Source organism: Conger conger, chromosome 11, assembly GCF_963514075.1.
Source record: "Conger conger chromosome 11, fConCon1.1, whole genome shotgun sequence".
Classification (NCBI taxonomy): Eukaryota; Metazoa; Chordata; class Actinopteri; order Anguilliformes; family Congridae; genus Conger; species Conger conger.
Genome location: NC_083770.1, coordinates 23,051,259 through 23,079,141, shown reverse-complemented (window position 1 = coordinate 23,079,141; position 27,883 = coordinate 23,051,259). Strand labels below are relative to the sequence as shown.

At 47.3% G+C, this 27,883-nt stretch overlaps 1 protein-coding gene across 4 annotated transcripts in view; it reads left to right on the top strand.

Moving 5' to 3' along the window:
- Nucleotides 1-26,783, top strand: part of epg5 (ectopic P-granules autophagy protein 5 homolog (C. elegans)) — a 33,871-nt gene extending 7,088 nt beyond the window's left edge. For 3 of the 4 annotated variants that reach the window (XM_061260263.1, XM_061260264.1, XM_061260265.1), the window contains 39 exons: nucleotides 241-314; nucleotides 434-548; nucleotides 1,102-1,216; nucleotides 1,721-1,871; nucleotides 2,439-2,600; nucleotides 3,214-3,371; nucleotides 4,498-4,652; nucleotides 5,613-5,753; nucleotides 5,944-6,105; nucleotides 6,481-6,603; nucleotides 7,015-7,277; nucleotides 7,586-7,726; nucleotides 8,361-8,505; nucleotides 10,126-10,323; nucleotides 10,952-11,062; nucleotides 11,149-11,271; nucleotides 12,155-12,321; nucleotides 12,650-12,871; nucleotides 13,369-13,492; nucleotides 13,589-13,736; nucleotides 14,001-14,172; nucleotides 14,491-14,653; nucleotides 14,899-15,041; nucleotides 15,952-16,108; nucleotides 16,623-16,817; nucleotides 17,056-17,269; nucleotides 18,145-18,287; nucleotides 18,534-18,741; nucleotides 19,046-19,121; nucleotides 19,392-19,495; nucleotides 19,935-20,110; nucleotides 20,419-20,604; nucleotides 21,152-21,361; nucleotides 21,917-22,061; nucleotides 22,473-22,715; nucleotides 22,849-23,068; nucleotides 23,696-23,914; nucleotides 24,340-24,454; nucleotides 24,583-26,783. In XM_061260263.1, the coding sequence (XP_061116247.1) occupies nucleotides 241-314; nucleotides 434-548; nucleotides 1,102-1,216; nucleotides 1,721-1,871; nucleotides 2,439-2,600; nucleotides 3,214-3,371; nucleotides 4,498-4,652; nucleotides 5,613-5,753; nucleotides 5,944-6,105; nucleotides 6,481-6,603; nucleotides 7,015-7,277; nucleotides 7,586-7,726; nucleotides 8,361-8,505; nucleotides 10,126-10,323; nucleotides 10,952-11,062; nucleotides 11,149-11,271; nucleotides 12,155-12,321; nucleotides 12,650-12,871; nucleotides 13,369-13,492; nucleotides 13,589-13,736; nucleotides 14,001-14,172; nucleotides 14,491-14,653; nucleotides 14,899-15,041; nucleotides 15,952-16,108; nucleotides 16,623-16,817; nucleotides 17,056-17,269; nucleotides 18,145-18,287; nucleotides 18,534-18,741; nucleotides 19,046-19,121; nucleotides 19,392-19,495; nucleotides 19,935-20,110; nucleotides 20,419-20,604; nucleotides 21,152-21,361; nucleotides 21,917-22,061; nucleotides 22,473-22,715; nucleotides 22,849-23,068; nucleotides 23,696-23,914; nucleotides 24,340-24,454; nucleotides 24,583-24,765 (6,270 nt within the window). In that variant the 3' untranslated portion in view covers nucleotides 24,766-26,783. The remainder of the gene's footprint in view (nucleotides 1-240; nucleotides 315-433; nucleotides 549-1,101; nucleotides 1,217-1,720; nucleotides 1,872-2,438; nucleotides 2,601-3,213; nucleotides 3,372-4,497; nucleotides 4,653-5,612; nucleotides 5,754-5,943; nucleotides 6,106-6,480; nucleotides 6,604-7,014; nucleotides 7,278-7,585; nucleotides 7,727-8,360; nucleotides 8,506-10,125; nucleotides 10,324-10,951; nucleotides 11,063-11,148; nucleotides 11,272-12,154; nucleotides 12,322-12,649; nucleotides 12,872-13,368; nucleotides 13,493-13,588; nucleotides 13,737-14,000; nucleotides 14,173-14,490; nucleotides 14,654-14,898; nucleotides 15,042-15,951; nucleotides 16,109-16,622; nucleotides 16,818-17,055; nucleotides 17,270-18,144; nucleotides 18,288-18,533; nucleotides 18,742-19,045; nucleotides 19,122-19,391; nucleotides 19,496-19,934; nucleotides 20,111-20,418; nucleotides 20,605-21,151; nucleotides 21,362-21,916; nucleotides 22,062-22,472; nucleotides 22,716-22,848; nucleotides 23,069-23,695; nucleotides 23,915-24,339; nucleotides 24,455-24,582) is intronic. The other variant, XR_009710008.1, reaches the window with a different exon arrangement.
- Nucleotides 26,784-27,883: the final 1,100 nt, after the last annotated feature.

Genomic DNA, 27,883 nt, shown 5'->3' with positions numbered 1-27,883 from the left:
CTTATGGCTAACGCCCTTACTGCTAATGCCCTTACAGCTAAAACTGTTACTGTGAGCAACCTAACTGCTAACACTGTTACTGCTAACACCCTTACTGCTTCCAAAGATGCAGCAGTATATACCAGTAGAACATGGGCCACCAGTAATCCTACAATCGAGGAAGGCTTGCAAAAATGTATGGATTGTGTATTAGAAAATATTACGATAATGTTGAATGGAAGTGTGGATGTTGTTTTGTAGATCAAAGTCCTGGATAACCCCTCTGGTGTGTTCCACTTCATGCAAGCTCTGGCCATCCTGATGTCTCCTGTCAGGTGAGGAACATCACAGAAGGTTCTGCAGGACGAGGTGTCCTGTGTGTGTGTCAGTGTATGTGTGTATGTACGTTTGTGCTTGTGTGTGTGGGACTCATTCATGGTGTTTTGGACCCCAGGAACCGGGCGGACTTCCTGTGCCACATGAAGCCATGTGAGCCCAAGAGTAGCTCCACTGGCCAGTCCGGTCCCGGCTCGGGGAACTGGACTCTGGTTGACGAAGGCGGGGAGGAGGTGAGAATCTGGGGGAGTTCTGCATCCCAGGAACTGTTTACTGCTTTCCAGAACTTTCCAGAACCAGTTCAGTGCCTTCCAGAACCAGTTTACTGCCTTTTTCAAACCTCCCAAAACCAGTTTATTGCCTTCCAAAACCAGTTTACTGCCAGCCAGAACCTTCCCAAACCTGTTTACTCACAAGCATTTTAAAGAAGAGACATTAACCTTCAAAGAAATGTGCTTATAATAAACTGGTATAATGTCCAAAAACTGAAGGACTCCTATAAGATTATTTAACCAACTTTGTTACAATTATGACTTCATTGGAATGTCTACTTCTAGTTTATGGGGAATTACCTTTCATTTGATACATCATATGCTGTTATCTTGTGAATTTAATGTTTGTTTATGGTATAAACAGTTAACTGCATATTATTTGAAATGACTGCATATTATTTTAAATGAATCATGAACTTTATTAGCATTGCTTTTTCAGAATTATAGAAAACCCTTGAAATATTGACTGCCTCTTCTTGTTGGATCTCAGTTAGCCTGTATCTCTCCCCACCAGGATGAGGACCCAGAGACCAGCTGGCTGCTTCTATCAGAGGACGACCTCATCATTCTCTTCTCCCAGTTCCCGTTCGACGAGCTCTTCAAACATCTTCTTGGGATGACCTCCAAAGGTATCATCAAAAATACCTGGGACCGCTTTCAGAATGTCTGCCTCTTTCTACTTTACATCAAACACTCTGTCCCTAGATCATCAACCCTAATGTTATACCATTAGAACCTTTTTTTGTTCAACAACTTAAATACTGACCTTGATGGTTTAGATCAGCGCTAGCATTAGGTACACTTTGGGAGGATAAGGCGAGCACTGCTGGGCTGAAGGGCCTGTTCTTGTCATTATGTTATGTAGATACACCAAGCAGAAACCAAGAGTATTTTGTCTTCAATGTAGTAAACAGTTTCTGGTTGAGGAAGTCAACTCCGTAACTCTGATTGTGCAATATGTAGCCTACTCAGCTGAAACCTTTGTCCTAACAGAATGAAAGATGTTGCTTTTTAAACTGGTGCAGAGCAGCAAGAATGTCTAGCATTCTGAAAGATTGTGTCTGAGTGGAAGAATCAAAATGGCGGCACCAAAGGAACAAAAGGTGACTATTTCCCTTCTCCCTGTTGGGCAGGTATCTACCAGCCCCAGGCCACCACCAGCCAGAAGATGATGAAGATTTTTGCTTTCGCCTCTTCACTGGTGGAGCTGTTAGCTGTGGGCCTGCAGACGTACAACAGAGCCCGCTACAGGCAGTTTGTGAAGCGAATCGGTCACATGATAAGGTTTGTTTGTCTTGTAATTCCAGGCAGGAGAGGTGCTGTTTTGTCTTAACCCTTTAAGTCCCAAGCCCAATATTAAGTGACTCCAACAATATCCCAAGGGGTTTTGGCTTTGGTTGAGAAAATTGAGAAAGTTCAGAACAGTTAATGAGCTTTTAATAGGGGCTCATAACAATAGTATCGCTGTCATTTTTATTGGTTGAAAACGTATAAGGTTGAGAATGCCATATGGCACGATTGGGATTTTATGGTAGTTACACTTCTGTGCCATATGGCACTCTTGGGACTGAAAGCATTAAAACGCAATCACTGCTATGTTTTGGGGAAAGGGGGATGGAAAAATGTATAAATATAGAGCTTGAAATGGATAACAATGGTTACAAATGGTTAAAATTCCAATCAACACAACAAAATCAAGTCAGAAGACCTTCCAACTGACTTGCGGATGTTCATCCATCCAAATACTCTTCCTAAGCTATCATTGATCATCAAGTTGCACAATGTGCTTTTGAGTGAGAGATCTATAACAGGCTAGCTAAGGCTAATGCTAGCCCACCTCTACTCTGACAGGATGACCTTGTGCTATGTGAGTGACCACTGGGCCCAGTACGTCAGCCTGACTGGGGTTTCCCGGGCCACAGTGAAGGAGCAGTCCTTCTCCATGGAGAAGCTGCAGGTGGAGTTTGACCAACTGTTCCTCAGGGCGGTGCTACATGTGCTGGGGGCCAAGAGGTGAGGTGGAGGCGGGGGGATATGAGCTGGGTGCTGGATAATGTTGGGAATAAGTTCCTGTTATGGAATCTAGTTGGAACCAGTGAAGCAACACATTGACGACCACTTTTCAATTGAAAAGCTTTACTACAATGCGCAAAGGCATGTGTCCAACAAGCCTTCAGAATCTGAAACCACAAGTGAGGGTTTAAGTAGCCAGCTCAGAGTTGTAACAGATGTCTGTGTGTGTCTGTGTAGATGTGTCAAAATGAAGGTAAACCAAAAACAACTGAATCAGAGTAAAACAGTGTGATAAACCTAAACTTAATAGTTCAAACCTATCAGTATGAAGTAAAGGGAAGGAAAAATGTTGGTTATGAACCAACAGGTATGAGGAGATTCTTCATTTCTCATGGGTTTAGAACACCCAGCATATGAACCCACATTGACCTATGACTCAAGGACTCAAGGACTCAAAGAAAGGTCCTTAACCATAAGCCCACTGGAGTCTCTTAGGGGTGTAGTGTTACCACATTAGCAGTGTTGACCCATTAGCAAATTAGCAGTACACTAGCAATGTTGACTCATTAGAGTGTTAGCAGGGCTGACTCCCGGTGTTGCTTTGACTCGGCAGGCTGGGGATCTGGCTCTTCATGTCGGAGATGCCGTACGGTACCCTCTCCAGTGCCATGCTGTGGAAGATCTTCTACATAATGCAGTGCGCTGAAACCGAGGGCCTGGACCAGCTGTGCTCCAGCCTGAGTACTGACACCTGCATCCAGAGACTGAGGGGTGAGTCTGGCTCACTGCCGGCCTGCCTCCTCAGAACACACCCGCCAGTCCAGGGGTCTCCACGGGGGTAATAACGGGGTGTAAGGTTCCTATTGGCAGGGCTATGTTTCGTTTCTGCAGTCATTTGAAAGAGGATAAGCTTTGTTGACTCTTTAGCACGTTAGCAGTGACTTGTTAGCAGTGTTTACTCGTTAGCACGTTAGCAGGGTTGACTCAGTAGCGTTTGGCCCACTGGTGCCCTGCACACCTGTCAGTCCAGGACACTCCAGCAGTCTCTGGGCGGTAATAACAGGGTGTAAAGGACCCCAAGAGCGCTTATTTAAATAACCCACACATCCAACTTCTAGCAGGTTCCGATTGGCAGGGCTATGTTCAGTTTGTACAGTCATCTGAAAGGGGATATGCTTCTTACTAAGGTTTATTTGTCTGACATGCCCATATAGGAGATTGACAAACAGACCACCCACTCATTTTGGCCTGGTTTTTGGAAGGGTCTGATCTTCCACAAATTCTGAGAAAAGGTTGTGTAATAACACATTTTTGGCTGTGACTACAGCCGGGGTGTCAAATTCAGGCCTTGGAGGGCCCCTGTTTTTAATGGGGGTTTTTTAAAGGGTTTTTTCCACTCTCAAAGCTAGTTGAGGTCTTTGACACAAAGCTCAGTCAGGCACTTAAATGACCTGCCTGAAAAAACCTGTAGAAACTGGAATCAGCCCAGAAATGATCATGTCTTTCACCTACTCTCCTACTCAGTCACTCACAGAGTGAAGCCAGTTAGAACATTGTACTACATAAAGGAAGGAAGCTTAAATAAGTAGACACATCTTAATCACCAAGTTATTTTACGCACTGCAAATGCTTCAGTATAGTAGGTTTACTTTTTATCGATGGGAGTACACATACATGCTATTATGTCAACCTTTCATCACCATATAGAGCAGTATCTTTTACTCTGTCCTGCTCAAGTTAATCAGCTGCTATCAACTTTAGTGATGTATTATAACCGGGGCACACGCACTGTTTGTAGAACTACAGTAGTGTTATTAACTCCGTTATGGCAAACTAACCCACATTGGGCCCGTTCAGCAGTCATGTGACCGTGGTGTAACTGTATGTGTCCAATCAGAGCCGGCGCAGCAGGAGAGTTTTGAGCGCTGGCTGTCTGAGATAAACAGCTCCGACGGGATCTGTCTGCTGACCGCCTTCGCCCACATGGCCCAGCCCAAACGCACCGACGCTGACCCAGAGTTCGTCAGGACCATCGTGCTGCAGATATACCAGGTACAGTGTTCAGAGGCTCAGATAAACACACCAAATGAGGTAAAAATGAGATTTAAATGCTCAAATTTACACACACCAAACGAGTTACGAGTGATGCAAAACCTAGGTCAAATATGTAGTTGTTTTAGAGTCAAATACTTTGGTGTGCTCAATTGATTGCCTGGTGCAATTAATCCAACCAAGAGGACCAGTTGGCGGGGTTTGTATGAGTGTTGAGTATTATATAGGTTCCGATACACCAGACATAAAAAAGTTATGCATAAAAAAGTTTTTGAAAACAATTACATATTTTACTCAGGTCTGCAGTGTTTGAATGTTTTATTCAAATGCTCAAATTTACATATGCTACGCTTTATACACTAAGCAAGGGGAAATATTGAAGGAAGATATTTCACAGGCATTTCCATCATTTCCATTTTAATGCCAGAGTTGCTTTGTCCATCAAACTGCAGCCTGTATGCTCCAGGGCTTAGATTTCTTATGTTAGCTGTAGACAGAGCGAATCTCCTGTTTTTCAGGGTTAGCTGTATCCTGTTATTAGGTCTTACTGCTGCACACGAGACATTACAGTCCTGTCAGAGCTGCCCAGACCTGTTTACACTGTTACCCTGGGGACTTGTCTTCTGCCATCTGGTCTTTCATTTGCAGTTCTGGGTTAAATCGCAAAGAAAACACACCTGAAACATCTTGAAACAAACAAGTCGATGGTCCACACTGCACAAACCACAAATAAAAATTTAGTTTTATATTGAGAATCTTATTTACTAAATCTGTCAGTGGAATAAGAAAATAAATGTCACTTGTTTATCAAACATTAACTTAAATGAAGCTGATTTTAAGCAAAAGTTCTTAAGAAAAAGAAAAGATCTTAAGTCTTATTACAAGACTGAAACACTAATTAAGACCGACTTTTTGCTGTGCCATCCTAGAGAAACTGAGGCTCTGTCTCTCCATCTCTAGGTGTCCTATGTTAGTGTGGCAACGAGAGAGACCTTCTCTAAGGTGGGGAGGGAGCTGCTGGCTGCCATAGCAACCGCCCACCCCCACATCATATCCGTACTGCTGGAGAGACTGCGGGAGACCATCGATAAAGTGGGCATGGTGCGTCCATCTCAAACACTCACTAAACGTTAAGTATGCACTGCTTTTCACTGGCCGGTGATGTAATATTGACTGTTCTATATTGTATTACTGGTCAGTGAAAACCCAAATGACCTAACCCCCAAATTACCTAACCCCACTGTTCCAGGTATCTGTACCTGTTCAAAGAGTTGCTCTTCCTGTGTTCCAGGTGTCTCTGTACCTGTTCAAAGAGCTGCCACTCTACCTGTGGAGTCCCGCCCCCGGTGAGGTGGGGGTGATCCGTGATTGGCTGCTGGATTATGGGCTCCCCGCAGTGGAAAACAAACTGGCCTGCATCGTGCTGGAGGGGCTCAACTGGGGCTTCCACACAGTGAGAGACTGGAGCTGTCTGTCTGTCCATCCATCAATCTGTCAATCAGTAACTCAACCAATCAAACCAATCAGTCAGTCAAGCCAGCTGTGATGGTTCACTGTCATCTGTTTTGACATATGCTGTAGAGCCATTTTTATGATTATTTAGTCCACATAAATCCAACATTGTGTTTAATATATTGGATTAAGGTTTCTAACAATCACACTGTATACATTTGCCATTTCTTTATCACGCAATAGTATTCACATTAAAGTTTTATGTTGCATTGGCGCATGTGAGCGGGCTATCCTCAGAAGTATCCTGTTGAGGTGAGTCTGTATTTGGTTGATTAGACACGTTGTGCCTGTGCTCATGTTGTGCTCTGCTCTACAGAATGGCGGATTAGCACTGGACCCCTCCCTGCACACTGAGGTAGCCCTGCTGGTGGTGGAGGCCTATCAGAAGTACCTCACAGACAAACCCTACGGGGGCATCATATCAGAGAGCATCAAACAGGTGAGTACGGGGGCTCTGAGTCTGGACCTTCTCTAATCATACTGTGGGAAATAAATATGTATTTCTTGGTATGCTGAAGGCAAAAAAACTTGTAGCAAATGTAATACAATAAATTAATGAATAGTGGTCTCTGTAGGGATTAATGAAATCTGCGTGTATGCATGTAATCATTGTAGCCTTAGGGATGTGAGGCTCTTCCTGTCTCTAAAGGTCAGTTTATAGTTAGGCAATGTATGATCGGCCGATGGATATCGCTACGATGCCAATATTCCATTATCGCTCGCAGCAACGATCCTACATCGCCTAACTATTAACTGGCCTTAAAAGTGAGTGTGTTTTAAATAAGCCATTGTTGGCCTGAGAGGTCCTGCATTGTGGCCCACTGACTGACTCCACCCTCTTTGTGTACAGGTGTCTTACCTGGCCAATGTGGTCCGCCTTGGCTACACCCCCGAGGCGTCCTTTAACCAATGGGCTTGGGACCTTGTTCTGCGGCTGAAGCTCCATGGTAACGAGCTCCGCCCCCAGGACGCCTGGTCACCCCTCCCCTCCACAAGCGGGCTGGTGCCCGAGGTCACAGACACTCCCACAATGCACCCTGTCCTCAAAGCCGTCAGAGCCAGCATCCCCATCGGCTGCTTCCTGGCCATCGCCATGACCACCATCGGACACAGGTGTGCAGAGCTGCCTGAGATGCCGCCCGCTTCTAACACCTTAACAGAGCTGCCTATCACAGGTCAATGCTCTAGCTCAGGAGTTTATAGCTTTGTTGCCCTCTATGATTATATTGCGCCAGACAAGCTCAGTAAAGCATATATTTTAATCCAAAACTTATTTGACCCGGGTGTGTGCATTTGTGTATATTATTTCCTTTGTATTGTACCTTATGGTCCAGTTTCCCAGACACAGATTAAGGCCTAGTCCTAGACTAAATTCAATCTTGAATGGAGACTCTCCATAAAATGGCCGCTCTGATTCTCAGCCTGGAGAAGTTCTGCAGTGAAGGGGTGGTTCTGCTGAAGACCCTGGTCCAGTCGCGGTACCTCAAAGCAGCAGTTCATGTGCTGGACAACCTCCTGCCCCTGGTGTACCCCTGCCAGTTCTACCTGCTCAACAACGAACAGTTAAGACTCTCTAGTGCTCCGCTTGGCCCAAAGACCTTTTTATTCCATCTTCCACAATGCTTCATCTATTCATGCCTGACTGTTTGTAATTACTATAAATATTCCAAGACCTGGTCTATGAGAAAAAGAGATTTTACTTTATGATTATTATTTATAATTGATATCTAATGGGTGTTTTAATTTTACATGATTGCCATTTCGTACTGTTTTGTTTCTACTGAGATCCATCCAAGGTGACTGATGAATCACAAAAAGCACACTGCAGTAATTATGAACCCCTTCCTTGTGATATCGTCTTTCTGGACATTCTTCTTTCTTATTTTGGAGGAAAATGTTTTTGTGGAAGGAATGTGTGCTGTGTAAATGTTTTAGAAAGGGAAACGTTTTTGTTGTCTAAGGGATTCCATTCCATGTGTGTGAGCGGTGTTTTTGAGCAGTGTGTGTTTGAGCAATGTATGTGTGTGTGTGAGGGATCCCAGATGCTGTATTTGAGCTGTGTGTGTGAGCGGTGCGCTTGAGCAGTGTGTATTTTAGCAGTGTGTGTTTGAACTGTGTGTGTGTGTGTGTGTGTGTGTGTAAGGGATCCCAGATGCTGTTTTTGAGCCGTGTGTGTGTTCTGTCCCTGTCTCTCAGGTTCCTGGGCTGCCTGCAGCTGTTTCTGCAGCTGGACAGCGGGACCCCCCAGGGTGTGACACAGCAGGTCACCCACAAGGTGGCACAGCACCTCATCGGGACCCCCCAGGGAGAGAACATCAAGCTGCTCAACAGTGTCATACAGGTAAACCCCCACAGCTGCTCAAGTGTCATACAGGTAAACCCCCACAGCTGCTCAAGTGTCATATAGGTAAACCCCCACAGCTGATCAACAGTGTCATACAGGTAAACCCCCACAGCTGCTCAACAGTGTCATACAGGTAAACCCCCACAGCTGCTCAAGTGTCATATAGGTAAACCCCCACAGCTGATCAACAGTGTCATACAGGTAAACCCCCACAGCTGATCAACAGTGTCATACAGGAAAACCCCCACAGCTGCTCAACAGTGTCATATAGGTAAACCCCACACAGCTGCTCAAGTGTCATATAGGTAAACCCCCACAGCTGATCAACAGTGTCACACAGGTAAACCCCCACAGCTGCTCAACAGTGTCATATAGGTAAACCCCACACAGCTGCTCAAGTGTCATATAGGTAAACCCCACACAGCTGCTCAAGTGTCATATAGGTAAACCCTCACAGCTGATCAACAGTGTCACACAGGTAAACCCCCACAGCTGATCAACAGTGTCACACAGGTAAACCCCCACAGCTGCTCAAGTGTCATATAGGTAAACCCCCACAGCTGATCAACAGTGTCATACAGGTAAACCCCCACAGCTGCTCAACAGTGTCATACAGGTAAACCCCCACAGCTGCTCAAGTGTCATATAGGTAAACCCCCACAGCTGATCAACAGTGTCATACAGGTAAACCCCCACAGCTGATCAACAGTGTCATACAGGAAAACCCCCACAGCTGCTCAACAGTGTCATATAGGTAAACCCCACACAGCTGCTCAAGTGTCATATAGGTAAACCCCCACAGCTGATCAACAGTGTCACACAGGTAAACCCCCACAGCTGCTCAACAGTGTCATATAGGTAAACCCCACACAGCTGCTCAAGTGTCATATAGGTAAACCCCACACAGCTGCTCAAGTGTCATATAGGTAAACCCTCACAGCTGATCAACAGTGTCACACAGGTAAACCCCCACAGCTGATCAACAGTGTCACACAGGTAAACCCCCACAGCTGATCAACAGTGTCATACAGGTAAACCCCCCACACCATCTCTCTGAACCCCAGTTTGTTACCTGGATTTAGAAGCTGGATTTTCAACCTGAGAGTCCTTGAAGTTAGGGGGGTCCCTGGCCGGACTTGATATACAGTGAATACAGTTCCCTCCATCATTTATTTATTTGCCTCTGTGGTCCACAGATTTGTAATTTAAAAAATCTCATGTGGTTAAAGTGCACATTGTCAGATTTTAATAAAGGGTATTTTTATACATTTTGGTTTCACCACGTAGAAATTACAGCAGTGTTTATACGTAGTCCCCCCATTTCAGAGCACCATAATGTTTGGACATGGCAATGTTATGTAAATGAAAGTAATTTGTTGCATATCTTTTGCATGCCAGTAATAGGTCTGTGTCCTATTGACATCATCAGAGGCTTTCTATTTGCATTTGAATGGATCTCTATGGGAATGATGGGTGTTTGTCCCAAACATTATGGAGGGAACTGTATATATGTTTGTAAATAAAACTACTTTTAACTTATAGTGGGAGTCCCAGCAGCTGTGCGGGTTGTAAACGGTAGCAGCGGTAGTGAGTGTTTGACCCTCCTGCCTCCTCCAGACCCACGTGTTGGAGAGCTCCAGGGCTGGTCGGGTAGGGGCGGTGGCTGTGTTGGAGTTCTGGATGCAGGTCCTGACCAATCAGAACCTCTGGCACCGGGACCGGACCGTGCTGCACCTACTGGACCACCTCAGCCGAGCGGCCTTCCTACACCAACAAGAGGATTGTCTGCAGAAACTACTGTACCAGCAGCACAAGGTATGTATGTGTGTGTGTGTGTGTGTGTGTGTGTGTGTGCAGAAACTACTGTACCAGCAGCACAAGGTGTGTGTGTGTGTGTGTGTGTGTGTGTGCAGAAACTACTGTACCAGCAGCACAGTGTGTGTGTGTGTGTGTGTGTGTGCAGAAACTACTGTACCAGCAGTACAAGATGTGTGTGTATGTCTGTGTGTGTGTGTGTGTGTGTCTGCAGAAACTACTGTACCAGCCACACAAGGTGTGTGTGTGTGTGTGTGTGTGTATGTGTGCAGAAACTACTGTAGCAGCAGCACAAAGTGTGTGTCTGTGTGCAGAAACTACTGTATCTACAAAACAAGGTGTGTGTGTGTGTGTGTGCTGAAGGGGAGGATACCGTGAAGCTAAAATGAAACTGAAATATAAACTGTTAGGACTGAACTGTTTGGTGCCCTGGGCTCCTTCGTGTGAAGAACACTAAATAATAACAGAATTGATTGATTGATTGATTGATTGATTGAAGACATAAAGTAAAGAGAAAATGTTTTGTGATAGAGATGGTTGTCCAGTCAGTTAGCAGTTAGTTTCCAGTGTGTTCCCTAGCTTAAAACCAGTACTCACATTTCCTACTGTGACCCTTTCCCTTTTAAAGAATGCCCTTGGTTACCATGGAGACCGTGGCCTGCTCTCGTCCCTGGTTGGCTGGATTGTGGCAGGGAACATCACGCCCTCCTTCATAGAGGGTAACGCGCTGACTGGGGAGGTGAGAGTTCCGCTCCACACATACAGTGCATGGTTTCTGTACCTGTACCCCCCTCTCACCCCCTGTCCTGCCCTGTCCCTCCCCAGGTGTGGTTCTCCTGGCTGGTGTTGAACATGGAGTCCATCTTTGAAGAGGATTCCCAGCTGCGCCGCTGTGTGGAGCACGAGTTACTCAACAACCCTGGTCTCCCACCCGACCAGGCCCTCAAGGTACCGTCTAACACTGCCCACAGGGGCCTAGCCCTGCCTACTGAGCCCTAGCCCTGCCCACAGGGGCCTAGCCCTGCCTACTGAGCCCTAGCCCCGCCCACAGGGGCCTAGCCCTGCCTACTGAGCCCTAGCCCTGCCCACAGGGGCCTAGCCCTGCCTACTGAGCTCTAGCCCCGCGCACAGGGGCCTAGCCCTCCCTACTGAGCCCTAGCCCCGCCCACAGGGGCCTAGCCCTGCCTACTGAGCCCTAGCCCTGCCCACAGGGGCCTAGCCTTGCCTACTGAGCCCTAGCCCAGCCCACTGGGGCCCAGCCCTGCCTACTGAGCCCTAGCCCTGCCCACAGGGGCCTAGCCCTGCCTACTGAGCCCTAGCCCTGCCTACTGAGCCCTAGCCCTGCCTACTGAGCCCTAGCCCTGCCTACTGAGCCCTAGCCCTGCCTACTGAGCCCTAGCCCCGCCCACTGGGGCCTAGCCCTGCCTATTGAGCCCTAGCCCCGCCCACTGGGGCCTAGCCCTGCCTATTGAGCCCTAGCCCCGCCCACTGGGGCCTAGCCCCGCCTACTGAGCCCTAGCCCCGCCTACAGGGCCCCAGCTAAACCCTCTAAGCCCTAGCTCCACCCAGTCTGTCCTGTCCTTTACATTACATTTATCACCCTTACAGTTTTAATATACGTAATACATTTAATGTATGAGAATGGCCCTATGTACAACATCACTATCACTATTATAGATTAAAAACAATATGACATTTTATTTAGCAGTACAATATGTATCCTGTAGCTCTCCCTTGAAGACTAAAATTTCAAAACATTTTCCCCTGAGTGTCATTTCACATCTGTCACGGTGTAGCAGTGAGTCCAGCTGACGGCCGTGTTTGTTGACAGAAAGCCCAGGTGCGGCTGAAGCTGCACGTGGTGCCGTCGCTGCAGAGGATGATGGTCTATCGCTGGGCCCAGCAGGCCCTGGCCACGCCCGCAGACCACCCCCTCCTCCCGCTGGTCTGGCAGAAGTTCCTGCAGCTCTACCTTCGACAGCCTGGCCCCGAGTTTGGGTACGAGTCTCCTTTAGCATTTACACAGAAACTTTTACGAAGCTCGGATATTTGAATTTATAAGCAGTGTAAATACTGGTATAGTAGGTTGTAGGTTGTCCTGCTCTGTTGATATTTTAATTTCAGAAACTGTGTGTCACTGTGAGATCGACAGATGTACCACTGGTTGCAGGTCAGTCGTGTTGTGTATGAAATCCAATGTACACAGTCAGGAAGCCATTTTAGAGGTTCAGCTGGTGTTTGGGGAATGTTCTTGCGCTCAGGTTAGAGGTGAGAGTTCTGTGTTCTGTGCTCTAATGTGGTGTGTGTGTGTGTGACTGTACCCCAGGTTAGAGGTGAGAGGCTGCATCGGGAAGCGCTACTTCCACAGCGCCACACACACCACCCTGCTGAAAGACCTCCGGCAGCGGCTGGTGGAGGTTTCTGACTTCCACCATGCAGCCAGCAAGGCCCTGAAGGTCCCCCGCCAAGGGGGAGAGGGGGACAGCATCCCAGGGACCCCCATCACCCAGTACATGACCTCTCCTGAGCTGCACATCGAGCTGGTCCGGTACGAACACTTTAACACAGAGGCAGAGGATGGGCATCCCCCTATAGCCGGGTTGCTCCTGAGATTTTTTTATCTCACTGTTTGAGGTGTTACTTACCCCACGTGCTTGCTTTTTTGGGGTCTGATGTTTGCTCTTCTGCTACTCTGTATAGCGTCTTTGTAACAGTCTTCTGTAAAAAGCACTACACAAGTAAAATTGTATTGAAGAGCGAATATGCTCTGCTCTTTGGCCTGTAATGGGCTGAGTGGTTTAAAGGTCCAGAGGTTCATTAATCTACTTACAGTAATGTAGGGCCTGCAGTGTACCAGCACTCTGTCTGAGTGCACTCTTGATTCTTGTTTAAAGTTGCTCTGGATAAGAGGTTGAATTAATGGCCTGGAATGTAACATGAACATTAACTGAAATACAAAATATAAACTCATGGTAGCAACCTCTGCACTTCCAAATGTGCTCCTGATCATGAACCATAATTCATGCTTTTCTTTTTGATTTGAAGGCTCTTTGGTGTATTTGCGGTATGGTTAGAAGATGAAAACTTTCTGAAGCAGGAAGTGTATTTGCCCTCGTTGCCAAAGCAGTATGATGCACACAAGCTGGCCAAAATCATGCAGAACCAGCAGGTAGGATACCCATAAACCTCTTCTCTGCCCAAGCTGCCTTTGGTACCTGGCCTTCATATTGAGCTGAAACTACATTTCCCATACTGTCTGTTTCAGGAAGTGTGGATGGAGTACATGGATATTGAGCGTGTGCAGCATGAGCTGGGGGAGGTCCTTAACCTGTGGGCCAGAGTGAGGGCGGAGCCTCTATTCCTACAGAGCAGCAGCAACTCCATCTTCACCGACTTCATCAACCCGCAGGCTGGTAGGTTCACACAGGACGTGCATTCAAGATGGCCAACATGTGCAGGGAACTATGCTTGCAACAGTTTTTTTTTTTTAACGATTTTTAAGATACAAGGATGCGAGTTAGGTCTATCAATGCTAGCTTATTGATTATTACAGCCAAATTATTGTCAACTTTTGTTCTCTCAGCAGCCATTTTTGTTCACCACGCACAATCTTTTCAAAATGTTAGCTAGCGTGTGTGTAACAGGGTGTTCCCTAACGTACTCGCTCCTCTGCTCAGCGAGGGAGCGCATCCTGACCAACCTGAGGAAGCTGGATGTCCCACAGCCGCCCGTGGGGCTGGTGCCCATGAGAGCCCCTGTGCCGGACATCTCCCCCGAGTGCCTGTCTGACCTGCCCTCCTCCTCCAGGCTCATACAGCTGGACCTGAGCAAGCTGCAGCACCAGGCCAAGTGAGAGAGCCCAGTATTTACCATCCTCTCACACTCAGGGTCCTGGTCCACTCACAGTGAAATACTCACTTTTGAAACCCACATTGCCATCCACACCAAGTCCCCATTTCCGTTTGGACGACTTTTCACTGTGTGCTTACCGTCTAAATGCAGTTTAAAAGCCGTACAGATGCATCATTAAATCCAGTTAAAAGTAATTAAATGTACCTTAAATTTAAATGAAACTGGGCAGCAGGAAGCAGAAGTTAAAAGCAGTAATTAAGCTCAGCAGTAATGAGTTAGTAATGGGCTGTGAATGCGCTGTTTTGTGTTTCTCAGGCTTGCAGCACTGCGGGAGACCCAGCAGGTGGCCCTGGACAGCGAGCTGTTGGAGGCTCTGCCCCAGCTCTACTGTAACCGCCCTGAGCAGCTCTCCCTGGATCTGGAGTGCAGGGGCAGTGGGGGCCGGCCCTGCCAGGGCCCCGCCCTCATCACCATCACGGTCAGCCCGGCCTCCTGATTGGCCAGCTCTTTTTCTTGCTGTATTTCGGGGGCGTGTCCTGGGCGTGTGATTGACAGTATGTTTGTCCTCTCTGGTGCAGTTTGAGGGGATGCTGTATTCTGAGGGCATGTCCTGGGCGTGTGATTGACAGTGTGTTTGAGGGGATGCTGTATTTCGGGGGCATGTCCTGGGCGTGTGATTGACAGTGTGTGTGATTGACAGTGTGTTTGTCCTCTCTGGTGCAGTTTGAGGGGATGCATAAGATGGAGCCGGTGCAGACGCAGATCCAGTCCCTGAAGAGCGACATCAAACAGCTGCAGGCCGACGCCACCCAGCCCCCCCCTCAGAGCCTGGCCGAGGCAGCCGTGCATGTGGAGAACTTCATCACGTGAGTGTCCCTGTCCTGGTCCCTACCTCCATATCACACCTGTCCCTCTATATCACACCTCCATATCACACCTCCATATCACACCCTACCAATCTCACACCCGTCATCATAACCTCATTATCACACCTCCATATCACACCTGTCCCTCTATATCACACCTCCATATCACACCTGTCCCTCTATATCACACCTCCATATCACACCTGTCCCTCTATATCACACCTCCATATCACACCTGTCCCTCTCTATCACACCTCCATATCACACCTGTCCCTCTCGCACCCATCATCATAACTTCATTATAACACCTCCATATCACACCCTGTCCCTCTCTGTCACATTTTTCATACCATAAGGGGGAAAAAAGAACATTTTGTGCTGTATCACAATTGCTTGAAATAAAAACATTTGATCAAAGACAAATCAAACCTGGTCTTGAAAACCCCCAGAGTTTCTGCCTCCACTACATGACCTGGCAAGCTATTCCACACAGTGACCTTGTGTGCTTTTGGGATTGAAGAGAACCTCAGATTCACTCATAGTGTATGAGGTGGAGATACTTACTGAGAGTGCACTTGGAACCGATTGCCTGGCAACCGCAGTAGTAGTAGCAGATTACAGTAACCTTTCCTTGGTACTCCATTTTGTGTGAATGTGTGCCTGACTCTTGAGTTCATGCTCTCAGCCATATGAACGTAATCTCCAGTGAACCTTTGGATGTAAAGCCTTGTCTCCCTTCTTGGGAATTGGTGATGCAGTAGCACATCTGGCAGAACGTAAACTGCCGAAAAACTGATTTGATTATTTTACGATCCCTGGGTTGACATGTTTGTTTAACAGTAACGGGGCTGATGTATCTTACGGTCGCAGGGCTAAATGTGGTTGTTTCATGGTTGTTTTGCGGTCACAGGGCCCTGGTGAACGCGTATAAGTTGGAGCCGACCCCTGCCACGCAGAAGGTGGGCATCGCGGCGTTTTACCAGGTGGTGTCGTTCGTGTGTGAGGACACCCAACGCCACCCCCCCACTCGCCAGTTCTTCTCCTCCTGCATCGAGATCCTGGGACAGGTAGGCACTGTGCACCCCCCTCCCCTAAACACACTCACACACTCGCACACCTGACCTCCCATATGGGAAATAAATACATTTCACTACATATTTTACATGCATTTACATTGCATTTTGAAATACATTTAAAATACTTGTTCAATGTATGTGAAAGGATATGAAATGTATTACATGACATTACATTAATGGCATTTGGCAGACACTCTTATCCAGAGCTAAGCAGGAGACAATCCTCCCCTGGAGCAATGCAGGGTTAAGGGCCTTGCTCAAGGGCCCAATGGCTGTGCGGATCTTATTGTGGCTACACCGGGGATCGAACCACCAACCTTGCGGGTCCCAGTCATGTACCTTAACCACTACCGCCCATTAAACACATTATGACATGCATCAGGAATGCCTAGTAAAATATGTTTGAAATGTAAATTATGTATTTTCCTACACTGAGATCCTGGGACAGGTGATGTAGCTCAGGTAATGTGTAAAACTCAGCAGGCCTCACCCCTCCCCTCTCCAGGTGTTTATCCAGGGGGCGCAGTCCGAGTGTGGCCTTGTGCTCAGGACCATCCTGCAGAACCGTCGGCTCTGCACCCTGCTGTCGCCCTATTTCACCCCCAACGCCTCCGCCGGCCAGCTGGTGGCGCTGTACGAGGAGGTGGTGAAGGCCCTGCACGCTGACAGCGGAGACGTCATCTTCATGCTGCTCACCAAGGTACTCATCCTCCTCCTGCTCTCGAACACTCGACCTGGGTTCAAATGCAATTTGTTTTGGATTCAAATAGTTTTCTGCATTTGACTAAGCTTGACTGGTAAGATCAGTAGCGCACAGAAAAGTATCCAAAGCTGCCATTGGCCAGGAAAAATTCCCACCAATAAGGAAAAGTTACTACTGTATGCAATGGGAGGTGTAGTCAAAGGTGTGACAGTTCCTGTGTTGCTCCTCCCCCCAGTTTGACCTGAGGCAATGGCTGTCATCGGCTCAGCCCCTGTTCTCGGAGCGGAGCCGTCTGATGGAGCTAGTGCACCTCGCACTGAGCGCGTGCGGACTGGAGCCCGAACAGGAAGTGCTGCTGCCCTTTAACCACTTCTGCAAGCACTGGACCCAGCTGCTGCAGCACCAGTTCCCCGACCACTACAGCGACTTCCTGCGGCTACTCATGCAGAGTGAGGGACACGCACACCTTTTACCTTTTCATGCATGATTACCTGTGTGCTTACCTATTCACCTGCATGATTACCTGTGTGCTTACCTATTCACCTGCATGATTACCTGTGTGCTTACCTATTCACCTGCATGATTACCTGTGTGCTTACCTATTCACCTGCACGATTACCTGTGTGCTTACCTATTCTCCTGTGTGTTTACCTGTGTGCTTACCTATTCACCTGCACGATTACCTGTGTGCTTACCTATTCACCTGCATGATTACCTGTGTGCTTACCTATTCACCTGCACGATTACCTGTGTGCTTACCTATTCACCTGCGTGTTTACCCGTGTGCTTACCTATTCACCTGTGTGTTTACCTGTGTGCTTACCTATTTGCCTGCATGCTTACCTGTGTGCTTACCTTTTCACCTGTGTGCTAGTGGCACACACCCTGTTTAGCTTTTAATCTTTGAGCTAGTGAGTGGAGTAAAGCCACCGCCTGTTTAAGTGCTAGAAGTGACAGCAGTGATTGCAGACAGTCTGAGCTCGCTTCAGTCACACTTTGATTGACATACAGGTTTTATTGACAGAAGCCTGTGGCAGTTGCCTGCTGGTTTGGGGCCAGTTCATTCTGCACTGCTGAGAAAACATGCTGTGTGCTGTGCATCTTTTAAGAGTGCTTACTCATTTATTTACATATTCATCACTTTGATTTTGATTATTCTTGCTCAGTATTTAGTTAAATCTTTTTTTCTGGGTCAGAAATTGAATAATCAGAAAATAATCCATCTAAAGCAAGGACTGGTGGGACTGCAGTAAAGCGTGTGAGACTGCAGTAAAGTGTGTGGGACTGTAGTAAAGTGTGTAACCTTGCGGCCCCTGTCTCCCAGGTTCCTCGGAGCAGCTGTTGAGCCCTGACTGCTGGAGGGCATCGCTCGCTGTGCTGGGCTGCTCCCCTCCGACCAGAAAGAGAGGAGCAAAGCCTGCTGGGAACGCCAAGGGAACCGCCTCCATCTCCCTCTCCCCTCAACAGGTAGGAGGAACACATGCATCACCAGCCCCCCCCCCCCCCCCCCCCCCCAACACACACACACACACACACACACAAACACACACACACACACACACACACAAACACACACAAACAAACACACACACACAAACACACACAAACAAACACACACACACACAAACCAACCCTGAAACCACCACCTGCCCCACAACTCGATTGCATATAAAAGTGTAAAAACCACGTCTCACCTGTAAATCTCTCGTCCAGGTTGATGAGACAATCGAGTGGCTGTCCAAGTTCTTCCTGAAGCTCCGCCTGTCCAAAGCGGACTTCCGCAGTTTTGGGCTGTACTTCAAATGGGGCCCCTACATTGAGGAGGTGAAGCTGTTCTGGGCTCATCTCATCAACTACATCATCGACCAGCAACTCGCTGCGTGTGCCAAAGAGCCAGTGGGCAGCAACAAGACCATCACAGGTACAGAGGCCACCGCCAACCAAGGGCTAAAATAACATTATAAATGAGCAAGACACAACGTTTTCACCAAACTGGGAGCATTACCAGCAGAGCAGAGTCTGCCAAATGACTAAAATGTAATGTAAATGAGTGCGGGTATTACCTTCTTTATTGCTTTATTTTTAAATGCTTTAGGTGTTTGCTTGCCTCTGTTATACTCACTAAAGTAACATTTGGAAGGAGGAACTACACACACTTAACTGGGCTGAGAGGCTTGTGTTATAGTAAGGAAAGGCATCAACCAAGTAACCCATTTCTTTTTCAGCTCTTCAGAGTTTGCACTCGAAAATCGTCAGCCTTTTTAAGCCTTGGATTCTGGTCCTGGATACGGATGATGTGAGGTACAGCATTGAATAATAACAATAATACAAAACTGTGCAATCTTTATTTGTACAGCACCTTTCTTACATAAAGTGCTTCACAGTGCTAAATTGAAGACAACACATAGAACACACAGAATGGAAATACTCAATTACAACACTCAATAGACAATAAACACTCAATTTCCCAATAAAGATATGTAATTAAAAACACACACATTAACATTTTTATTTTTTTAAATTGTAGTGCTGTAGTGCTGAGTGTGTTAACATGGTGCCCTCTGTTGGCAGTAACCCTCGCTGTTTCCCCTGGCTGGAGACGGAGACTTCCGCTGCAGGCAGCATGGTGGCGCTGTTCACCCACTTCACCCACACCCTACAGGAGAAATTCAGAGGTAAGACCAGGGCTGGGTTGGGTAAGGGGTCAGTTACCCTGGCCCTGGAGAGCCGCAGGGTGTGTTGGCTTTCGTTGTTACTCTGCACTTAATTGATCATTGAAAGCAGTTGATTACCCAGCTAACTCACCTCACCTGGTTTCTTGGGTCTGAATCGGGAACAGGGTTTGGCAGCCCTGCTCTAGCTGTTGAATGAAGTGTGCTTTGTTTGGGTTGGAGTGAAAACCTACAGGACAGTAGATCTCCAGGAACAGGGTTGTGCAGTCCTGCTCTCGCTGTTCAATGAGGTGTGCTGTTAGGGTTGAAAGGGCTGGGAACCTCAAGCTCACTTCATTATACGTCGCTCTGGATAAGAGTGTCTGCTAAATGCCTTGTAATGTAATGTAATGTATAGATCATGAAGTAATATAAATATGAATGTCCTCTCCTCCTGACGCAGACCGGCTGCTCCCCGGGCAGGGCGGGGCTCTGAGGCTCCACCTCCTGCACTACTGTGACACCTGCACCGCCCCCAAGATGCCTGAGTTCCTCCTGTACACCTACCACACCGAGTACTGCCGTCTGCCCTGGGGGGAGCTGTACCCCGACAACGCCCTCATGAACCACTTCTTCAAGGTCAGCCTATTGGTTCCTCTGACTGTATCCAACCGTCAGCTAGGTCAGGTAGCCTAATCATTTTCATTGTCCAAATGCATATAAATGACACATGATAACATCACTGCCTGTGTAAGATGATCCCAGGATGGATGGATGGATGGATGGATGGATAGATAGATAGATTGATAGAAACAGACAGACAGTTAGACAGATAGACAGATGGATAGGGATGTTTAATGACCACGGTTAATGAGTCAGGACCACGGTTTAACGTTTCATCTGAAAGACAGACCTAAAATGGACCTGCTTATTGCGTCTGCACGTAGGTGGAGAGAGGAAGTCCAAAGAGCTGCTTCCTGTTCCTGGGGGGTCTCCTGTGTGAGGTGAACTGGATCAGTGTCCTGAGCAGTGCCCTGGGGCCCCAGCCCTGCCCCCAGGCGCAGGACATGGTCCCCTACCTCTTCTACATGATGGTGTTTCTGGCCAAGGAGGACCACCTGCTCAGCAAGCCTGTGAGTGTCTGGCCCTGTACTCACACGCACTCTGCTTCCTCTACACTCTACAACCACCATTAAAGCACTGACTGACTGGCTTCTACATACACAATGTTAGCTATTTTATACTGTGTACATTGGAGCTTTCCCTCTTGGCTAAAACGTTTTAAATTACATATGAAGACATGTGTATTATGTTTCAAGCAGGTGGTATCCATCATGTTTTGGCAAAATATTAGCCTCATGATAATAGAACATGCTATGTTCCCCAACTCCAGATGTCTCATGTTAAAATATGTACATGTAATACTCAAGGGTTTGTTTATAAAAAAAATATTAGTAGTAGTTTCTTATACGGTCTTTTACTTTATACCTGCAGTATTCAGTAGTTGCAATAATAAAAATATGGTCAAAATATTGACAGGCAATATGAAAAAAATGTAGAATATTCACCAGGGGCAAAGTTTCTTGGAATTACCAGGAATATATTTCCCAACCATTTGCAACCATAATTCAGGCATGGGTAAACGATGTTTGTGAGTTGAGATTTGTGGTGCCCTTCCAGGACTCCCCCCTGCTGAGCCTGTTGGGCCAGTCCACCTCCCTTCCCTGGCACTTTGTGGATTCTCCCTCCTACCAGAACATCATGGGCTACGTCAGCACCCACTACCCTCCCTCCCTCATCCTCTGCCGAGACTCCGCCTCCCAGCTCATCCTCAAACTGCTCAAAATGGCCGCCGGATTCGGCCCCGCCCCCGAGGGCACGCCTCACAGGGTGAGCTGTGGAGCATACATAGGAACTGGAGAGGGGAACTCCAGTGTTTTACACTCAATGGGCTTACTTCCAGAGCTTCACAAGCTCTCTGTATGTCAGTTAATATGCATTTCTATGGGGTGAGACAGTGGCTGGCATCATCCCATAACGTATCCTGACTGAGCTGCTGGAGCTCAGACTCAGATTAGCCTCATCTTTCAACAGGCTAAACGCAGGGCCCTGTTTCACGAAGCAGGATTACTGAGTCAGCTGGATAACGGTGCTGAGTAAAACACAGAACTTTTACTTCATTCCTTGTTCATGTTTCGCAGGGTTCCACCTCATACTCAGTGTAGTCGTCCAGCTAACTTAGAGATCCTGCTTGATGATACAGGGTCTTGTAGGGCATCGCTCGCTGTGCTGGGCTGCTCCCCTCCGACCAGAAAGAGAGGAGCAAAGCCTGCTGGGAACGCCAAGGGAACCGCCTCCATCTCCCTCTCCAGTTCTGATTATCTTGCAGCATTAGCGTTAGCATTAGCGTTAAACCTCCCCGTCACCCTGTCTGCTCTGTCCCAGGACATGACTCTGAAGTGCCAGGCCTTCATCCACCTGGCGGTGCAGTTCCTCACCGCTCTGGACCAGAGCGGGAGCATCAGCACCGCCTCCCTGGAGAGCGAGGTGGAGAAGCTTCTGGAGTGCGTCATGGTCTTCAACCCCCCAGGTGAGCCGCTGTCCAGCTGCAGCCACAGGGGAACCAGGTTCCCAAAAATGCTGATTGGCCTTGGCCTACAGCCTAGAACATGTTAGTGATTGCTAATATTATATAATAAATTCTTGGAATGTCCCAAGTAAGTTGTTCAGCCCTGTATTAGGCCATACATCACTGTGCCTTGTCATATTAAATGGTGGAGATGCCAGTAAAATGCAATTCATCACCAAAAACAAAATGTGTGTCATCGTTCATTTAAAGATATAGCAGCTACATATGACCATTAACCCATTTGAAGAGTAGGTCTTAAAACTCCAATGCTTTCAATTCCCATACTGTAAAAACAACAAATAAAATTAAAATAAAGTCAATCTCCACATGTATTTTCATCGTATAATTCGACTCTCTCTCCCCCTCTCTCAGAGACAGACCTACAGCAGAGACACATGGCATCCTGCAGTCTGTTTGCGGAGCTCTTGACGGTGTTGAACAGTGCGGGCGTGCCTGTGGCAGAGGGCTTGGGGGCCCTGCTCCAGGGCTGGGTGGGGCTCAGGGCCCGGGGCCCCCTGGCGCTCCCCCTCCTCACCGCAGCCTGCCGCTGCCTGGCCTCCGTGCGTCACATGACCCGCACCACCGAGGCCTGCATACAGGCCTACTTCAGCGACGGTAACGGTTCAGCAGCAGGTGCTCATGGGAAATTGAGTCCAGACATTGCTAAACATCCTCCATGACGTCTCGTTCTGGACTTCACATCCCAGAGCCTATTGGGCTCTCTTCTGACCTCTCTCTCTGTTTGCAGGGGGCTGTGTGGATCAGTACTCTGGCTGGGGTCCTATCCTGGTGTCTCTGCAGGTGCCTGAGCTGACGGTGGAGGATTTTATCCGGGAGAGTCTGGAGCTGGGCAGCTTCCTGACGCTCTTCGTGTACGTGCTGCAGAAGCTCAACCAGGAGCAGACGCTCGTCAACGAGAAGAAAACCCTGGTGCTCCTCAACACCTGGATCAGCCAGGTGTTCCCCAGGTGACCTTACATCACCCCTGCACCACGCTACGCTCACTGTTACCTTTTTCCACGTTCCTGTATCCTTCAGGAGCGTAAAATGCTAACACAGCTCTAAATGCTAATGCGAGCACAGTACACTAGCCACACGGATAACAGCAGGTACCAATATCATTCTCCCCAAATGTTACCCACAAGAGTCATGAAAACTCAATTTAACAGACCAGCTCACTCACTCTATATTCAAATTTTTACCAGCCTCACACTAAAACAACAGAAAATGTTAGCTTGGCATATTCCCTTATATAGGGTGACTTACAGTATGGTTTATATAGCAAACACTTTCCTCTGCCCTTTTATACAGATGTACTTTACTGGGAAGTTCAAGTACATAGTAAAAATAAAAGAAACAGCTGAATTCCCTTTCATATTAGGAAACTAAACACCCTCAGGTCTGTTCCGTGCCCCGCCTGTTAGAACACTAATATTGAGAAATATATAAAAGAGCATAAAGCGTCTGCGTTAACCCCGAGCATACACTCAGAGGGACAGTACAACAGGATAAGATTCTGTGTTTATGTACTGTATTCATACCCACCCTTTCGTATCATGCCCATGTTCATGACGTGTCACCCCCCCCTCTCCCAGCGGCCCTGCGGACGAGGCCAAGCTCTTCCTGTGGTGGCACAAGGCCCTGCAGCTGGTGGGGGTGCAGGTAGAGCAGGGCGGGGACGCGTGCGGGCTGGAGCCCCTCCTCCTGGCCCTCCTCTCCCTGCAGACCCGTCTGGCCCAGCTGGGGGAGGAGAGGTTCAACTCCGGCATCCTGGGGGCCATCGGCCTGGGCAGGAAGTCCCCCCTCTCTGGCAGGTCAGTCTGGAGCCGGAGAAACTGCACTGCAGCGGGGTAACAGCGGGGTAACAGCGTGTGTTTAACCTGAGCCGCCCACACGCTCTGATACTGTACTCTGAGGCTAAACATCATCCACCTAAACTTTTTAGATTATTATTCACAGTTTATGGCAAAGTAAAAAACAAATAAAAGAATAACAACAAGAAGGAGAAAAGAACAATATATAAGTTTCTCCATACCTTCTACAAAGTTATGTTATTTGTCACTATTTGCAATTCAGGTTTACTTGGGAGCTCTATTGAGATTAATTTAATTTATATTCAGTGATTATGGCAGAACTAGAAACAGATAATCCATGCCATGTCTTTAGTAACAGTTGGGCTTTTTTTTGGTAGCATGTGTGTTCTCTTTGTCACGGTGATGTTCCTTCCTGTTGGTTGCAGGTTCCGCGTTGTGTCCCGCTGCCTGTCGGCGTTCCTGCTTGTGCAGGTTCCGTCAGAGAACCAGCTGCGTATCCAGCCAGGAACCAACCTGCAGCTGTCCGTGAAAGCACAACAAGTAAGACTCACAACTGCATGTTTATAACATTTACATTGTGTCTGACTGCATTTTTTGTGTGTTTATGCAGAAGAGTCCAGAAGTAGTAAGTGTTGGGTTAAATGTCAGTTCCTGCTCTCTGTCCCCAGGCTCTGGCGACTCTGGACAGCATGCCCAGCAGTAAGCAGTACTCTGAGTTCCAGGAGCCACTGGCTCAGGCCTGCCAGTTCATCCGCTACCCGGGGCACTGTCTGCTGGACGGCACCCGCCTCCTGGCCCTGCTGCTGAACTCCCTGTACGCCGAGCTGCACTACCTAGACATCATCCGCTAGCTGGCCTAGCCGAGCACCAGGGGCCCCAGGCCTGGGGTTGGGGCTGGAGCTCGCTGGCAGGACAGCACCCCCTGGTGGAGAGCTGCTGAATCACACGGACATACAGAGTCGGGTCCTACACTCAGACCAGGAGACAGGATGTAGGGAGGAAGTGTAGCGTTCTGCTGTGGGGTGTGGCCTGTCTGTGGGCGGGGTCTCGGCCCTCTGTGGGTGTGGTTAGGCTCTGGGCCCGCCTCCCCTCTCCTCTGAGTTCAGGGTTCGAGCCTGCTGGAGCACCTTTGAGTTCCCAAACAATCAGTGGTTCACAGATGTGGCCTATCAGCCTTGCGCTTTCGCTTTCTTTGAGCAAGGCCCCTATTGAATCCTAACAGCAATACGCTTTGTCCATCACTGCTTGAGAGAACAGGGGTGTGATTCTGAATGTACTGGCCTGGACGCTTGCGTATCCACATCCACAATTTTCCGTTAGTAGCCTTTTTACTTTGGGGGATTTTGCCAAACTCTTTCAAATGAAATCCTGCAGGATTGTGGGTGATTCGGTGTGCTTTATAGACTTTGCCTTTTGGCTTCCTCACCCTGTCTATTCTAAGCATTCAAGGAGGCCAATTTTGTATCATTTTGGAGGATACTGGGATAAGAGTATGCTATAGCAGAACAAGACACCGTGTCCTGTGTAAGTATGATGTCCAACGTGAAGCTTGCACTAAAGTTATCTGACTGGAATGATTTCTTAGTCAATAGTGATAGTATATGCTTCATTTTTGCTTGTAATATATAAAGGTGTATAACAGATAAAAATATATTAGAACAAAGTTTTCAAGATTAAGTTGTAATTTAAAATGCTTAATGTCCAATGTTGCATTTAGCCAAATATTTAAAATCACTATGTACACAATGTTCTTCTCTTTATCATAACTCTTATTGGCCACGTGCTACGTTCAGAGATTCACCCACATGTGAATGGAATTTGGCATTCGCTGCATCACAATGTTTTCAGTCTGAATGAGGTTCTCTGAACAAAGTGTTGCCCACACCAACAGAACATGTAGACATACCGTATACCTTATGCTAACGTCCAGCATGCTAACTGCGTTATGTTCCCTAGCCTGCTGCATCTCAAAGCGTGCACTAGAAGTGATGGCAGCGCACTTACAGGAAGCAAGCACACCGACAGATCATGGACTATTTGCAAGCCTTCACTGAGGAAGCTGAAATGTCATATTTTTATTGTATTTGTTTTGCACAACTTTGACTGCATGTGTCCAGTGGCTTGAAGGCATTGCATAAGTCTAGAAAATGATCAGAGGCGTGGGGGTAAATAAATCTTGTTAGTTTCTTATTATGTACACTTTGATCATGTGGCAGATGGCTGCTAAGATGGGCAGCATTTACTCAGAGCTTTAGTTCTGAATATGAGGCCTAAAATGTCCCCCTGAGACTTCTCCACTCAGGGTTGCCAAATGTGGTGACAAGTAAATATTTATTTCAACCGGCACATTTTAACTTTAATTCATTTTAGAAACTTTAAATTGTCATAAAATAGTATTGGTTGAATTGTCCACTTGGAGAAAAGCCTGCTTAAATCACCCACTCCCTGAGCTGATGTGACTGAAATGGAGCTGACCCAAACTCTGCCATTAACCAGCTCACCGCTATGCCAGTTCAGTGTGTCACAATAGAACACCAAGGATTCTGACAGTACACATAAGCACACACGTTTTCAAGTGTTCATAACGCTTAAGGAGAGAAAACCAAGTTTGTAAAGGATTCTTGACATGGTCACCGTGTCATATTACCCCACAGATGTTCACAGTGTTTTACATGCCTTAACTATGTGCTTGCAGTGTGTTGTGGTATGTTTTGTGCCATATTTGTGTTTGACTGAGCGCACCGTTTGATTGCAGTCAGTGTATACAATAAAATGCCAGTTAAGCTGGTTGTACATTTCCGTCTGTTTCTAAATAAGACCTACCTTGGACCACTGTCGATGTGATCAAATAAAGACATTGGTTGTATAACATGGATTCAGACAGTTTCTTAAGTGGTATGCACTATGAAACCAAACCCCTTAATTTTGCACCTTAAAAAGGGAGATATTAATTTATTTTTAATGGAAAATATGTACACTTTCAAACTTTTTGGGGGGAGGAGTAATTTGTAACCTTTTATTTTGTAAGGGATAAATTAAGTACATTATAAGGTGATTAAGGTGAAATACACCTTAATTGTATTCCTTAATTGTCATAAGGGGTTCCCACCCAGGGGCAAAATTAAGGGGTCCTTATTTTGCATGCTTTCAGGTGCAAATTAAGTTGGAATTCAGCACATTTTAAGTTTTATAGTGATGGGTAACCTTGAATACTGCAAGGTAATCAGCTCTCTTGTTTAACATGCTTACTCGTTTAAATGAGGAATAGCATTTTTCTTAACATGAACACGCAGCATATTGTTCCTCCTTGTGCTTTGGATTTCTTTGCAAATTCATAAAAGGCAATTCCTTTCCTATTATAAAAGAATGTGTTCTGTTCTGTCTTTTTTTCTTTATTTGTTCTACAGTGGCATTCGGTCTGGTGGAGAATCAGATTTCGCTCAACCACTCCTACTGATAGAGAGAGCACACGCACCTGTTAGCTAATCAGCCCACGTGCTTAAAGGTGTGCTTGGTACGGGGCAGAGACCAGGAGCACACGCCGAGAGAGCATACGGCACTCTGCCATTCAAGGATCATGAACCGTCGTGACTGAGTAGGAAGATTTCAGACCACGTCTGTGGTGTGCTGTAAGCTTTAGAGAGCAGAATGTCCAAATCGGGCGCTAGACACGCGTACCTAGATCACAATCTGCCGTCTATCGCTTTCAGGCGGGGTGAGGGGTGGTGAGAGCAGCTTGCATCTGTCTCCAAATCCTCAAGCTTTGGCCAGGGCTTTGGGAAGACGGCGGTTGTCATGGAGATTTCTAGACATCTCTGTCAGTGGGGCATAGAGCGAGAGAGATAAAATTGGTGCTGACGGCCAAAAAACATTTATTCAGCGTGGCTCGCTAAGACCAACTCCCTGTCAGATGTGCGCGTCCATGGCCGCCAGCACACGGCTGACGTGAGTCATTTCAGTTCACGGTTT